This window comes from Tupaia chinensis, unplaced genomic scaffold, assembly GCF_000334495.1.
Source record: "Tupaia chinensis unplaced genomic scaffold, TupChi_1.0 Scaffold000037_18, whole genome shotgun sequence".
Taxonomy (NCBI): Eukaryota; Metazoa; Chordata; class Mammalia; order Scandentia; family Tupaiidae; genus Tupaia; species Tupaia belangeri.
In genome coordinates this window covers 788,773-804,499 of record NW_006159476.1, presented here as the reverse complement: position 1 = coordinate 804,499, position 15,727 = coordinate 788,773, and the positions used below count along the sequence as shown (strand labels likewise).

Here is a 15,727-nt window from a genome sequence, read left to right as displayed (position 1 = left end):
CACCCCCTCTAGGGGGTGATTTCTCATTGTCTCTCTCTTCAGTGAGCACAAGTGCCCTATGGTAAAAACCTAAATATATATATAAATATATATATATATACTTACACATACACACACACAAATAATTTTTTTTCTTTTTTTTTGGAGAGGTTTTTGCTATAGGGCGCGTGCGTTCGCCAGAAAGACAGAGAGAGACAGAGAGACAGAAAGTGAGAAATCACCCCCCCAGGGGGGATGGCCACATTGCAATCCATTCTCCTCCACGCGCCGGTGTGAGTTTAAGCCACTGGGTCTGGGACTCAAACCACAGTCGACTACATGGGAGTCCAGCGACATAGCCATTACACTAACTGCTGGTCCTCACAAATAATTTTTGAGGAGAAACTATTAAAAAGTGAAATAAGAAAAAAATGAAGTAATAGAAAAATACATTACTTTGGACCTTGTAATGACTGCTAAGCACAATGTAATATATCTGTCCTTGGTATCTATGGGCGACTGGTTCCTGGACTCCTGTGGATACCAGAACTGGCCGGTGAACAAGTCCCTACAGAATATGATGGAGAATGTGCACAGAACCTACGCACACACTCTGTGCACCATAAGTGAATGGAAACCTGGTGCGAAGCCTATGCAACTGCTCAGTGCACGAACTCGCTGCAGTATTAGCATGTGGCAAATTCCAGTTTTGCTTTTTGGAGCTCCCTGGAATTCTTTCTTCTGAATATTTTCTGTTTTTAAAATTTATGTCTTTCTTTCTCCCAGGGGCATGGAGTGGGCTGCACTCCCATGCAGTTCCAGCTGCACTGCACAGTGCCACATCCTGGCCCTCTGCCTCATCTGGATCCATGGCTGGCTATACACCTAGATGCAGAATCCACAGATGAGGGTGGACTACATCAGTTTGTAAATGTTTCCTTTTAAATAAATATTTACTGTTAAGAAAAATGTGACACCACTAATGATAAAAGGAATCCCAAGATTACTTTTTACTACATGGGCTCTGTATCCCTTACTCAAAATGCCAGGGACCAGAAAGGTATGTTTTTATTTTAGAATATCTGCACATATGCAATGTGCTATGTTGGAGATGGAACCAGAGCCTACATACAGAATTCATGTCTGTTTCAGACACACCTTATCCACATAATCTAAAGATAATTTCATACATTATTTTTGTATCACAGTGTTTTTGATCACAACCACATGAGCTCAGGTGTAGAATTTCTCAATTGTGGCTTCATGTTGGTGCTCAAAATTTCAGATTTTAGAGTATTTTGCCTTTTTTAGGGGAGGAGATTTTTTGCTATAGGGCACATGTGCTTGCTGGAGAGACAGAGACAGAGAGATAGAAAGTGAGAAATCACCTTCCGGGGTGATGGCCATGCCGCAATCCCGTCTCCTCCATTATCTTCCTGGGATCTTGGACACATATGCACATGTGCCCAGCGTGAGTTTGAAGCCACCAGGTCTGAGACTCAAACAGCAGTCGGGAGTCCAGTGATGTTAACTACCATGCCATCTGCTGGTCCCTTTGCCTTTTTTTTTAAATGATAAAACACATGTGTATGGGAAGGAGAAGGCGCCCATGACGAGGTCCCGTCGTGCTGTGATCCCGTGTGCCAACCCGCTAGCTCCACAGTGCCCTGACTGCCCATACATGCCTAGCATGTGTTTCTGGCCCGCCCATGATTGAGCCCATGGAGGCCATGTGGCCCCCAGCACTAAAGTGTGCTACCCTTACAATGGCTGGGCCTAGGTCATTTTGGACTTCAGATTTTTGAATTAGGGATGCTTAACCTGTACTACCTACCAAGCTTGACTGAAGTCACTAAGGTAAATAAAATTTAATCTCTGCTCAAGTAGAAGAGTAACAACCCAGACTGCCACATATAAACTTTATATCAGAATTTATCTTTAATAATTATCTACCCTTTAGTGTTAATTTGCAACAGTTCAGAGTGCTAAAACACAATTTCTGCCAGGAACAAAATCATGAATTTGTCCACTTAAAATTGCGAGGAATTCCTGGTTTTAAAGTTCACTGGATAATCGACAATTAACACCACTCACAACCACATTACCATAATAACAAGGCCATAAAAAGTTCAGTTTTGGTCAGTATTTTTACAGGTCGTAAACATTCTGAGGCAGTCACCTGTCTGCCAGGACGGAGCCCGGAACTGCGGTAAGGGAGTAGTAGTCCCCGAGGCAGCAGCCTGGGCAGGCCTTAACGGAGTAGTTCCCGAGGCAGCCTGGGCAGGCCGTGGTTCAGCGGCGGGGAGGAAGTCCATCACGGCGGGCTCTTTAGCGTCGGTGCTGGCGCTATCCACACTAGTGTCAAATATTCCGGGAAGACCTACATTTGAAGATAAAATAATCCTGATCTAAAACTATATACTTACATACAATTACATTCCTGACCCTACTTATAAGGAAATTTCTGAAAATAGAGGCCAAAACATTCTGTAACTAAATGTTTTTGTTTTGAAAATAGCAAACATTACCTTCACTAAGCATATTTATAACTTAAAATCTCCAAGGATGCATGAAAAAAGAATCTCTTAACTTCAGATGAAGAGATTTTAAAAGATTAAGAAAAGTTCACTTGGGAACCAGCAGTTAGCATAATGGCTATGTCACTGGACTCCCACGTCGTCGACTGCGGTTCGTGTCCCAGACCCGGTAGCTTAAAACTCACGCCAGGCACATGTGCGTGCATGCCCAGGATCCCGAGAGGAGAATGGAGGAGAAGGGATTGCGGTGTGACCATCCCCCCTGGGGGGTGATTTCTCGCTTTCTGTCTCTATGTCTCTCTCTGTCTGTCTGGCGAGCGCAAGCGCCCTATAGCAAAAACCTCTCCAAAAAAAAAAAAGAAAAGTTCACTTAAGATTAGAGATTTTAATTATCTGTCAAAAATCAAAGTTTTAATCTCATTTGCCCATTTCCCATGGCACGGATACAAAGTCATAACCCAACATGTTAAAATGCAGTTATCTTCCTGCTCACTAAATGTACCCAGGGCCACAAGTACCTATGTCACTGGACTCCCACGTCGTCGACTGCGGTTCGTGTCCCAGACCCGGTAGCTTAAAACTCACGCCAGGCACATGTGCGTGCATGCCCAGGATCCCGAGAGGAGAATGGAGGAGAAGGGATTGCGGTGTGACCATCCCCCCTGGGGGGTGATTTCTCGCTTTCTGTCTCTATGTCTCTCTCTGTCTGTCTGGCGAGCGCAAGCGCCCTATAGCAAAAACCTCTCCAAAAAAAAAAAAAGAAAAGTTCACTTAAGATTAGAGATTTTAATTATCTGTCAAAAATCAAAGTTTTAATCTCATTTGCCCATTTCCCATGGCACGGATACAAAGTCATAACCCAACATGTTAAAATGCAGTTATCTTCCTGCTCACTAAATGTACCCAGGGCCACAAGTACTGCATGGGACAATTGTTACCGGCTGGCTGAGGCGTGGGAGTGTATCCGGAGAGCTGACGAGAGGCTGGGAAAGTCTGCCTCTGGAGATCTGCTTCAGACTGCGAGGCATGTCCGTCTTCGTAGCTTAAACTGGAGAATATTAAAAAAAATCAGTGACCGAAAACATACAACCCCAACCGTACATCAAATGATCTCCAGGAGAGCAACGATGAGCAAGGCCGAGGGTGTTGATGGGCTCCTGCCCTGCAGACCAGCAAGCCCAGCGGTCCACAACTCAGTAGCAATGGGGGCACGCACTGATGCTACACCAGAGAGAAAAGTTACACACGATGCTCTCCTTCACTCAACTTTATCTCAGACAGAATCCAGGGGAGTGGGAGGAGAAAAACCCTGGAAAACAGGAGAGTTAAATCCACTGTCTGAGCTCTACTGGCTCGCTGTATGATTAAAACCAGTGACTCAGTGACTGGCAGAACTATGTCCACGTCTGCATGAAAACGACCTGCTATGCAACCTCTAAAGCCCTGTAGTGTTCACATTCTGTGGCATATCAGATAATTCAAGTGAGCTAATAATTACCACTACTTCCTAATAACCCACCTAAAAATTCCAAGCTCAAATATTCTGAGAGAAATTCAGGTTTTTTTTTTTTCTCTACATGATTTTAATTCTGAATATTATAAACACAGAAAAATTGGAATAGTACAATGAACACCCATGCACTGGCCACTTACAAGTCAACAATCATTAACATTTTGTTACATTCATTTTTCTCTTCTTAAAACACACATTTTCTTCCTCTTTTTTTTTTTTTTAAATGAGGGAGAGAAATAGAAAGAAAGTTCTGACAGGGTCTCACGTCCTGATCCTCCTGCCCAGTCTCCTGCTGTCTCAGCCACTGTGCAAGTGGCACCTCTCAAGCCAGCCCCCACACTTTTAAAAAAAATTTTATTTATTCACTGATTTATTTTAATTTGACCAGAGAGAGACATAGAGAGCGAGAGAGACAGAAAGTGAGAAAGCAAAGTCATCAGGTCCGGGACTCAAACTATGGTTGGTCATGTGGGAGTTTCTAGCGCCTTAACCACCATGCTGGTCCCCCATACCACTTGAAGATAACTCATCGCTATCCTGACAGAACATTGCTAAATGTCTCTGAGGAATAAGGACATTCTCTTATATAACCAAATACCAATATTAGACTTCAAATTTAACAGTAACTCAATAATCATGTAATAAAGAGGTCATATTACAATTTCCCCAACTGTTGCCAAAATGTCTGAGATGTTTAAGCTCTTTCAAACTAAGAGCCAATCAAAATTCAAGAATTTAATTTGATTATGTCTCATTAACTTAAGATCCATGCTTCTACACTGCCCCAATCCCAAGTCCCTTCTGTTTTAATTTCATGCCATTGCCTCTTTTGGGGGGAATACAGGTCAACTGAACTCATGTGTGTAGATTTTTCCTCTCATCAATCTCTATGCATACTAAATTTAATATTCTTATTCCCACAACCTTATAAAGGCCTATTAGTTAGAAAAGAACAGAGACAGAATCAGTGGCACCAACTGTCCAAATGTGTTAACTGCCCTCTCTTCCTCCTTCAAGTGTGAAAGTCCAAGTACGTGGTACGTGGGGCAATGCTACCGGCAATTCCAGGATCAAGGCTTTGGTGGTAATGAAAAATGGAACCAGTAAGTACTTCAGTCAGCTCTCACAGTCTCATAAAAACAAGCAAAATAGTCAAAGAAGTCACTGCATGTCACCCAAGTTCTACCCATATATAATATTATCCTCTGTCCCACCCCAATCCTTAAAAACAAACAAACAAACAAACAAAACCCAAAACAACAACAACAACCAAAAAACCCCAAACTGTAAAGGTCACCAAAAACAAGGAAAAAAAAGCCTGAGAAACTGTTGTAGGCAAGAGGAAACAAGATAAAGGTACTATGGTATCCCTGGAAAGACAGAACAAAGCATTAAGTAAAACTATGAAAATCAGAATATATAATGGGCTTTAGCTAATAATAACATATCAACACTGGTTCCTCAATTGTAACAAATACACCACACCATGGCTGGTCAGAGTCGGCAGGCGACTGGCCCAGCCTTGGCAGTATAGGGGTAGCCTGCTTCCCTGCAGTGCTGGAAACCACATGGCCTGCCACAGTTCTAGTTCCTCAGTCCACGGAGGACTGACCTGCCGGGGCAAGGGCACCCAAGATCCCCACACATTAGAGGGCAGTAGGAGGGCATCAATCATAGCATGATTGGGGCACCCTCTAGCATGGATAAAATGATAGTAACAATAATAAAAACAAAACAGCAAACTGGATGAGGGATATAGAACTCTGTACTATCCTCTCAATTTTTCTGTAAATCTCAAACAATTCTCAAAAACAAAGTCTGGGCCTAGCAAGTGGCATGGAGGTTAAGGCACTGGATCCCACATGTTCACCGTCACAGTTCAATCTTGGACCCAGTGGCTTGAGAAACATGCCAGGTACATGTGGATGTACACCCCAAATCCCAACAGAATGGAGAAGGGATAGCGGCATGACCACATCCCATTGGGTGGGTGCTTTTCTCTCCTCCCTCCACCCTACCTGCTCTGCCTCTGTTTCTACCTGGTAAGTGTAGCTGTCCTCTAGCAAAAAATATAAAAATAAAAAATCAGTGATTACACAATGATGAGAATGACAGCATTAGGTCACATGAAAATGTCATTGTTTTATCTTTAGTTATACTCTATAAATGTCTATAGACCTAGCAGCAAGAGAGAAGCTACAAGGTCAGGATCCCTAAAGAAACTTTAACTTACAAAGGTCAAATTTAAACTCTGAAATATTAGACAAATCAAAGCAAAATACACTTACAATGAAAAATGCATACTTATTAAATATTTATTGAAAACTTATTATATGCTAGGTATGTGGAGAAAAAATACATGGTTCAAGTTCTACTATTAAGAAACACCCAAGTGGGCTGGCCCTATAGCCTAGTGGTTGAGGATCCAAGATCCCACATAGCTGACTGTTATTCGAATCCCATCCCCAAAGGCTTGAGAAACCTAACATGCTAGGCATGTGTACATATGTGCCCCAAATCCTGATGGGAAGGAGAAGAGACGGCAGCATTACCACATCCAATCGGGGGATGCCTTCTCCCTGTCCTTCCTTCTGCCTCTCTAGTGAACACACACGTTCTCTGGGAATAAAAAAAAAAGAGAAACAGCCAAGCTAACTGCCAAATACTAACAATAAGCAAAACAGAAATATTTAATATTAGGGACTGATAAGTTCCATGAAGAAAATTTACTCAGCAGGTAGAGCCTGAGAGTGACAGGAGGATAGAAGTAATTTTTTTAATAATTGAAAGTATAACCTTGGGCTACATCGCTAGACTCCCTAGTTGACCACGGTTCGAGTCTCAGATCTGGTAGCTTAAACTCATGCTGGGTGTGTGTGTGTGTGCATGCCCAAGATCCTGAGAGGAGAATGGATTGCAGCGTGGCCATCCCCCCCACCCCAAGGTGATTTCTCGCTTCCTGCCTCTTTGTCTCTCTTTCTGGAGAGTGCACATGCCCTAAAGCAAAAATTTCTTTCTCAAAAACAACAACAACAACAAAAAAAACGCATAATCTTCCAGTATAAATGTTAAATTCCAAAAGACCCAACATTCTCCTTGAAATTCTTTAATCACTTGCTTTATGAAAACCAGAACAGCTTGTAATTAAGAGCAGCCTATACATTCACACTTCCTGGGTTCAAATTCTGCCTTTGCCACTTGAACAGTGTTACCTTGGACAAGTTAATTAACCTCTCTGTGCTTCAGTTTCCTGGTATGGGAAATGGATTAACAACAACACTTACCTCAGAGAGTTAGGTATCTCCCAGAGTGATACTTCCCAGAGTAATACCTCACAGAGTTAGGTATCTCAGAGACTTAGGTATCTCACAGAATGATACCTCACAGAGTCATCTATCACAGAGTGATACTTCACAGAGTTAGGTACCTCACAGAGTGATTCCTCACAGAATTGGATATCTCACAGAGTGAGGTACCTCACAGAGTGATACGTTACAAAGTGATACTTCACAGAGTTAGGTATCTCAGAGTGAGGTATCTCAGAGTGATACTTCACAGAGTTGGATATCTCACGGAGTGAGGTACCTCACAGATTTAGGCACCTCACAGAGTCATATCTCACAGAGTGATACCTTACAGAGTTATGTATCTCACAGAGTGATATGTCACAGAGTTAGGTACCACACAGAGTGGTATCTCACAGAATTAGGTATCTCACAGAGTGAGATGTCACAGAATGGTACCTCAGAGTGTTTTCTCAGAGAGTGATACCTCACAGAGTTGGATATCTCACGGAGTGAGGTACCTCGCAGATCGGTATCTCACAAAGTGATACTTCAGAGAGTTAGGTACCTCACAGAGTGATTCCTGACAGAGTGATATCTCACAAGAGTTAGGTTTCTCAGAGTGAAACCTCACAGAGTGATACATCATAGAATAATACCTAAGAGTTAGGTATCTCACAGAGTGATATCTCACAGAGTGATACCTCACAGAGCTGGATATCTCAGGGAGTAAGGTACCTCACAGAGTTAGCCACCTCACAGAGTGATTCTTCACAGTGTGAAATCTCACAGAGTGATATCTCACAGAGTTAGGTATCTCAGAGAGTTAGGTATTGCATGGAGTGAAATCTCACAGAATGATACCGCACAGAGTGATACATCAGAGTTAGGTACCTCACAGAGTGATACCTCGGAGAGTTAGGTATCTCACGGAGTCATATCTCACAAAGTGATATCTCACAGAGTTAGGTACCTTACAGAGTGATATCTTACAGAGTGATACCTCACAGAATGATACATCAGGGAGTTAGGTATCTCATAGAGTCATAGCTCACAAAACGATACCTCACAGAGTGAGGTATCTCACAGAGTGATACCTCACAGAGTTAGGTACCTCAAAGAGTGACACCTCAGAGTGAAGTGTCAATAGACAGCACAGGTAGGTAGTGTGCTTGCTGCTTTGATAAACGTGTCACAGTACTCAGAGCAGGAAAGCTCAGTTCTTCACCCTTTTTACTTTTCAAGCCACCAAACCATAATCTAAGATCCCAATGCACATATGTCCAGACTTCCCAACCCGCCTCTCTGGTATGGTCGGGTAAGGACAAATACTTTGTGGAAAATGGAAGTGCTGGAATAAAGAAAACTTTAAATCTGGTGATCAGGAAAGGCTTCGAGATATTTCAACAGAGATGAAAACTCCAAGAAGCCAACACCAAAGACACCCAGGTTGGAGGTCTTTGTGGTCCCAGGACAAGCAGCCTTAGTGTCACCTAGAATCTTGTTAAAAATGCAATTTCTGGGACCAGCAGATGGTGTAGTGGTTATGTCACTGGACTCCCACGAGTCAGCCTCAGTTCGAGGCCTGGAACCAGTGGCATAAAACTCACACTGGGTGTGTGTGTGTACGTGACCAAAATCCCAAGAGCAGACTGGAGAAGGGATTGGGGCGTGGCCATCCCTCTAGGGGGTGATTTCTTGCTTTCTGTCTCTCTGGTTGAGTGCATGTGCCCTATAGCAAAAATCTCTCTCTCAAAAAAGCACAATTTCTGGAACTCCACCCCAGATTTGTTAATTCAGGAACTATGCAGCTGGGTTCAGCAAACTGTATTTCCACAAGCCTTTTGAGTGGTCTCAAAGACCACTGACCTTCCTCAAGGTTTGGTAAGATCAAGGATCGAAAAGGAAGAGAGTACTCAAACCTGTTCTCCCCTCAGGACATCTGCACAGGTTGTCTCCTCAGATGTCAGGAAAAGCCACTTCCGGGGAAAACTTTCTGTTTCTGTATTTGATCACTTGCCCAAGAATGTAAGCTTCACAAGAACAGAGATTTTTGTCTAACTTACTTGTCACTGAATCCCCAATGGCTAGAAGAGTTGTATCACATGTATTGACCAAAACAAACTAATGCTTCTATTTATATAAAAAATACACACTTCAAGACATGTTGTACACAATAGAGATATATTAATCTTTATTTTTCCATTAAAAAATTTTTATTAGCTTCCCTCTTATCTGTGATTTCACTTTTGGTGCTATTACCCAAAGCCCAACGATATAAAATGGGAAATTCCTGAAAAGAACAATTCATATTCTTAAAAATTCATACACCATCTTGATTGGTACAGTAAAGTCTGGCACCACCCCATTCCGTCCCACTTGTGAAGGGCATTGCCCCTTTGTTCTCCGAATCATGCACTTGCCACCCACCCATTATGCAGTGGCTGGTCCATGCTGTCAGTCGCTAAGGAGCTATAACTGTTATCAGAGGACTGTCAGTTTTCAGATCTGACTGTCACAATATCCCAATGCATGTGTTCAAGTGACCCTCACTTTACTCAGTAATGGTCCCAAGAAACAGAAGCAGCGACGCAGGCTCATGGCTCTGGCTGTTCCGTTTTATTGTTAGTGATGGCTGTTAACATCTTACTGTGCCTAATTTATAAAGTAAACTTTATCACAGCTGTGCATGTACAGGAAAAAACTTAGTATTGATATATACAAGGAGACTTTCAATGTCTGTAGGGCCAGCCAGTGGCACAGCGGTTAGGGCAGCTGGATCTCACGTGGCCCACTGCACAGTTCAAGTTCGGGACGTGGTAGCTTGAAAAACATGCTAAATTTAAGTGCCCAAAATCCCAACAGGAGAATGGAGGAGAGGGATCACAACTGACCGTCCCCCCAAGGTGCTTTCTCACTCTATTCCCTCTCTGCCTGACTTTGGAGAATGCATGTCCCATTATAGCAGATCAAACAAACAAAAACCAAATCACTCTGTATGAGGAGAGTAAGCTGAAGATAGGAAACGTTAAATATGACTAGTTAGTAATCTACTGAAGTTATTCAAGCAAAAATAAAGATGGCTTAGACATGCAGGAACAGTGGAAACAAGTTGATTCAGAGTATACCTGGGTGCCATACAGCAGGGGTGCTGACCCTGTGGCACAGCGATAAGCACTGCTCAAGATCAGTCAGATCCCACGAGGTGATGGCAGTTCGGATCCTTGGCCCAATTAGCCTGAAACATGCCAGGCCCATGTGTGAGTGCACGAGAACCAATGGGCCGGAGGATGGGGACAAGAGGATCACAACGTGACGAGACACCCCGGAGGGTCTCCTCCTTTCTCACGCTCATGTATATGTGCATGTACATGTACTCTATCAAAAATAAAAGTCTATTCATTAAAAAAAAAAAAAAAAAAAAAAAGCCAGGTGGGCTCAGTGACTAGCACGCACAGCTCCCAGAGAGACTAGGTGGATAAAGGCATGGCTTATGGGGATGGGCCTCGCTTGAGAGGCAGAGGTGGGACAGCTGGGGGAGCAGTCGGTTAAACGCTTGTGATCTATTCAAATAAAAGGTCAAAAAGGTGGCTGGGTATACGATCAGGTGCTCAGAAAGGCACCTAGGACCTTGGGCGGCAGACAGCTCTGGGACTTCTGGGACTCTACTGAGATGGCTGGGAATGGGCATGGAGGCGTGTGCTCACGAGAAGCAGGAAAGGGACAAGAGACAGCTTGGCCCCAAGCTCCGAGGAAAGGATGACATGTAGAGATTAGACAGAAGAGAAATGAAAACCAGTGAAGAACAGGTCAAAGCAGCAGACCAGATAGGTAGGAAGGACACCAGGAAGTGAAAGGCCACGGTCCACCGTGGCGAACACTGGAATAAGCAGATTAATGTCCCCAAGGTTTCCAGGCCAGCCTCCAGCTCACTTAACCATAATGCAGGTGGATTTCAGCACCGGACCGCCTTCCGGTGAAGCAGTGCAGGACAGGGCTCCACTGGAAGGCTCCAGACCCATGTGCCCAGGTTGAAGTCCACCACTTGCTGGCCACATGGCTGCAGGTTTATAACTGAGTCTCTGCACCTGTTTTTGCATCCCTAAAAGGAAGATAAAAACACTTATTTCAAAAGATTTTTGTGAGGATTACATAAATCAATGTGTGTGTATGTGTGTGCGTGAGAGCGAGAGAGAGAGAGAGAGAGAGGAGAGAGAAGAGTTTTAAAGCATTAGCTAGCACAAAGTAGTTACTACCTAAACACCACCTACTGTTACTTCCAATATTCATTGCTATGGAAAAATAGTTTCTGAACTCAACACAAGTTTGTCAGAAATGACATTTCATTAATTTGGGGATGTCCTTTCTCCTTACAAATTGTGATCTCACAAGATCTTTCTCCAAAAGTCTCAAGGGAAACTACTTTTCGAATGTATTCAAGCAAATGTTGTTCATATAGAAGTTGATCCTTTTTACAGAAGCAAATCATGATTTTGTTTTGTTCTAAATGCTAGAGATACAGAGGGGCTTCTGTCAACAGGGCCTGGCCATGCTGCAATTTTAGCTCCTCCTCTTCATTAGATCAGGATCGTGGGTGGGGCCAGGGGGCAGGACTCAAACCCCAGTCAGGCTTGTGGGTTCTGGCTTCCTCTACACAGGAACCAACCACTGCACTATGGGCCAACCCTATTTCGTTATTTTGGATAGTACCAATCACACTCATTACACACTCACATTGTAATCAGAAAAAACGTAGGTGCCAATTCAATTTTGTTAAAAGAACTATTTGATTCAACTTCATTTATTTATTTATTTATTTATTTATTTATTTATTTCAATTCAACCAGAGAAGGACAGAGTAAGAGTAAGAGAGAGAACGTGAGAAAGCAAGCCACCAGGTCCCGGTCTCGAACCACAGTTGGCCATGTGGGAGTCCAACACCCGTAACCACCATACCCAGTGCCTATTTGATTTTAAAAATTGGTGGCAAGGGGCTGGCAGATGGCATAATGGTTACGTTGCTGGACTCCCATGCAGTCCACCACTGTCTGGCGGCTTAAACTCATGCTGGGCATGCGAGCCTTCATGCCCAAAATCCCGAGAGGAGAATGGAGAAGGAACTGCGTCACGGCCATCCCCCTAGGGGGTGATTTTTCACTTTCTGTTTCTCTTGCGAGTCATGTACTTTATGGCAAAAATCTCTCTTAAAAAGAAAAAAAAAAAAAAAGCAGTAGGTGGGATCAGTTAGCGTAATGGCTATGTCGCTGGACTCCCATGTAGTCGACTGCGATTCGAGTGCTGGACCCAGTGGCTTAAACTCATGGTGGGCACGTGTGCGTGCATGCCTAAGATCCCGAGAGGAGAATGGAGGAGAAGGAACTGCAGTGTGGCCATCCTCCCTGGGGGGTGATTTCTCACTTTCTGTCTCTCTGTCTCTCTCTGTCTTTCTGGCGAGTGTACATGCCCTATAGCAAAATCCTCTCAAAAAGAAGAAAAAGGAAAACAAACAAACAAACAAAAATGTGGTAGGAAAACCAGATGTACAAATTAGAAAGGCAAAAGACAAAAACAAACAAACAAGAAATCTATGTAAAAATATTTCCCTGCAGTCACCTTCCGATGCATATTCAAATACAAACAAGATCTGCCACCACTGTGATGAACGCCCGCCTCTTCCTCTTCTGCACAAAATGGAAATCTCAGGTAGAGCATCAGACACAGGTTGGCAGGGTCCCAATGACCATCTTCTCTCCAAAATCATGCAACGCTACTAACAACACCCAAAACAACTCTTCAAAAGGCATTTCCAACTGCATGGCTGAGGGCGCACACTCTTTTGCACTTTCAAAGGCTGCAGTTCATTTGGTCCCTAAACTACTAAGAAAGGCACAAGTAAATGGAGACTTATCCCTGACCTAAGCACCTAGCAAGCACTATTTTAGAAATATTCAGAAATCTCTCCATAGCCCTCCTTCAGTAAAATGCTGCCGCTTCCTTTATGTTTCAATTGTTAAAACAACAGAACTATCCAATATCTGATGGAGCTGTTGTATCCAAAAAGGTGTTAATTTAAACTCACGGAAAATTGTTTACCGTGTACTTTTCCAGCAACAGACAAAGATGCTGAATTTCAGGACCAAGCAAAGACAGACACTACAAAGTCAGATCCCATGTCAGTAACAGCATCACTACCATCTGTCAGCTTCTGAATAGGTTACAAGAAATGAGGTGACAGACAGGCTAATTCTTTATGGCTAAGTACCCACATTACGTCATCACAGCCAATATTCATTCACCTTCAGTGGAAATGGCCACAAAGGGGGAAAGAACACCCATTGGACACCTGGCTTACACAAAAGCGCTTATAAACGTCGTCGTATGGATGAGCTTCTCATACACGGGCTGTGGAGACTTACAGGACAGACTTCGGATGTGGCATTTCTTTCTTTCTTTCTTTCTTTTTCTTTTTTTTTTTTTACTCGCAAAAAAGACAGAAAATGAGAAATCACCCCGCCCCCACCGGGGGGGGAGGCAGGAATGGCCACAATCCCTTCTCCTCTATTCTCCTCTTGGGATCTTGGGCATTCACGCACACGCGCCCAGCATTGAGTTTAAGCCACGGGGTCCAGGACTCCAACCACAGTTGACTCTTACATGAGAATCCAGCAACATAGCCATTACGCCAACTGCTGGACCCTCAGATGTGGTATTTCTAATGCACTGTAATCAGATGACACTCACCGGGTTGGAGGAATGAAATGCAGTGCATTAAGAGTGTGCAGCCCTGGACAGAGGCCTGGTCCTCCCACAAGGTGTCATTAACAAAGCAGGCTGGGAAGGAGGAGCCTGGTTTCCAGGCTGTCACGTGGCTGACCCCATCCCCTAAAGCCCAGTTCTGGGGAGGGGGTAGCACTTAAGAATCAGTAACTTCCTGTAAAGGTAAGATGCAGCCCTTAGGTTAGGTGCTCCAAGTCACTGACTTACTGATTTCAAGTGTGCTTGGGAAGAAGTCATTCGCCTTACTCTGATCACATTTGGAAAACATGACAAATAGATTTTAAGCTTCTTGCCTCAGAAGCAGTCTGCTAAAAAAAAAAATCGCAAACTAGGTAGTGTTTCAGTTTAATAGACCCAATAAAACATTTTACATTTAAAACATAAAAAGCCGCACTCACACCTATCATTGCGGGTTTGCTGAAGTACCTTTAACTTGTAAATTGTGGTATTCGATGCAAAACTACTTGAAAAATGGTAAATCACCTCTAAGAAGAAATATTGGGAGATGTGCCGCACGAGAAGCAGTCTGCTAAAAAAAAAAAATCGCAAACTAGGTAGTTTCAGTTTAATAGACCCAATAAAACATTTTACATTTAAAACATAAAAAGCCGCACTCACACCTATCATTGCGGGTTTGCTGAAGTACCTTTAACTTGTAAATTGTGGTATTCGATGCAAAACTACTTGAAAAATGGTAAATCACCTCTAAGAAGAAATATTGGGAGATGTGCCGCACGCCTTGCATAAAACTCCTTACAATGGCGTACTCTTACATACCACAAGATCATTGCTATTTCTGAAAGGGTTCCCACGAAATCAGCTCCAAACTGGCACCTCGCATTCCTATTATTATTTATCCCAGTTCTTTTAAACAAAGGGCCCACATTTTTCTAAGAAAGCTCATTTCCCTGCACTTGAAGCAAATTTTTCTGATTCTTTCACAAGCAATTCACGGTAAGATCAAAGACAAAGACCAGCTTCTCTTCCCACACAGTCTCCAAATCCCGAACGTGCAACTTCCACAAACACAAAGATGGAACGCTGTGATACATAAAGTAGAAAAAAGTTCAGTTCTGCCCTGAAAATAATGAAGACATCTGATGAGATCATAAAGCCACGAAGCTTCCTGTTGGGAGCTGAGGATGAAGTCACGGGCGACCCAGGGTGCCCTGGCCCTGGCAGCCGGGCTGCACCTAGCACACTCAGCATTGTGGGGAGAGGTGGCTTTGGAAGGCCAGCTCGAGGGCTCCGCCAGACCACGCCTTCCAGTTATCATTCAAATGGGACCGTTTGACCGGGTGGCACGTCTACATGTTTCCCGCGAGCTTAAGTAGCGAGCCGGACCAAAGCGTGCGGTTCCCTCGCTCTGGCTGCAGGAGACGAGCCAAGGCGTGCACTTCGGCGCTCGCATCTGTGGCTTTGGGGACCCCCCGCCCCAGTTCCTCCCTTCTCGGTCACCCCGGGCACCCAAGGAAAGAAGAGTCCCCACTTCCTGCTCTTGTTCCAGGGCGAGAAAACCCAAGAGCAACTTGGATCGCGTGGAGAGAAGTCGCTCGATCGCGGCTCCGCGGCAGACATATGTCACCCAGCCCCGGGCGGTTCGCGCCCCCCGCCCGGCCCCACGGCCCCACGGCCCC

At 43.9% G+C, this 15,727-nt stretch overlaps 1 protein-coding gene across 4 annotated transcripts in view; it reads right to left on the bottom strand.

Moving 5' to 3' along the window:
- The window catches only part of QSER1 (glutamine and serine rich 1), a 40,674-nt gene extending 36,293 nt beyond the window's left edge, over nt 1-4,381 (bottom strand). Inside the window, exons 1-2 of one of the 4 annotated variants that reach the window (XM_027771871.1) lie at nt 3,455-4,381; nt 2,159-2,359 (exon numbers count right to left, since the gene is read on the bottom strand). In XM_027771871.1, coding sequence (XP_027627672.1) covers nt 2,159-2,294 — 136 coding nt within the window. In that variant the 5' untranslated portion in view covers nt 2,295-2,359; nt 3,455-4,381. Of the gene's footprint in view, nt 1-1,367; nt 1,402-2,158; nt 2,360-3,454 lie in introns of those variants that run through there. The other 3 variants (XM_006140443.3, XM_006140444.3, XM_006140445.3) reach the window with 3 other exon arrangements.
- Between the last annotated feature and the right edge of the window lie 11,346 nt (nt 4,382-15,727).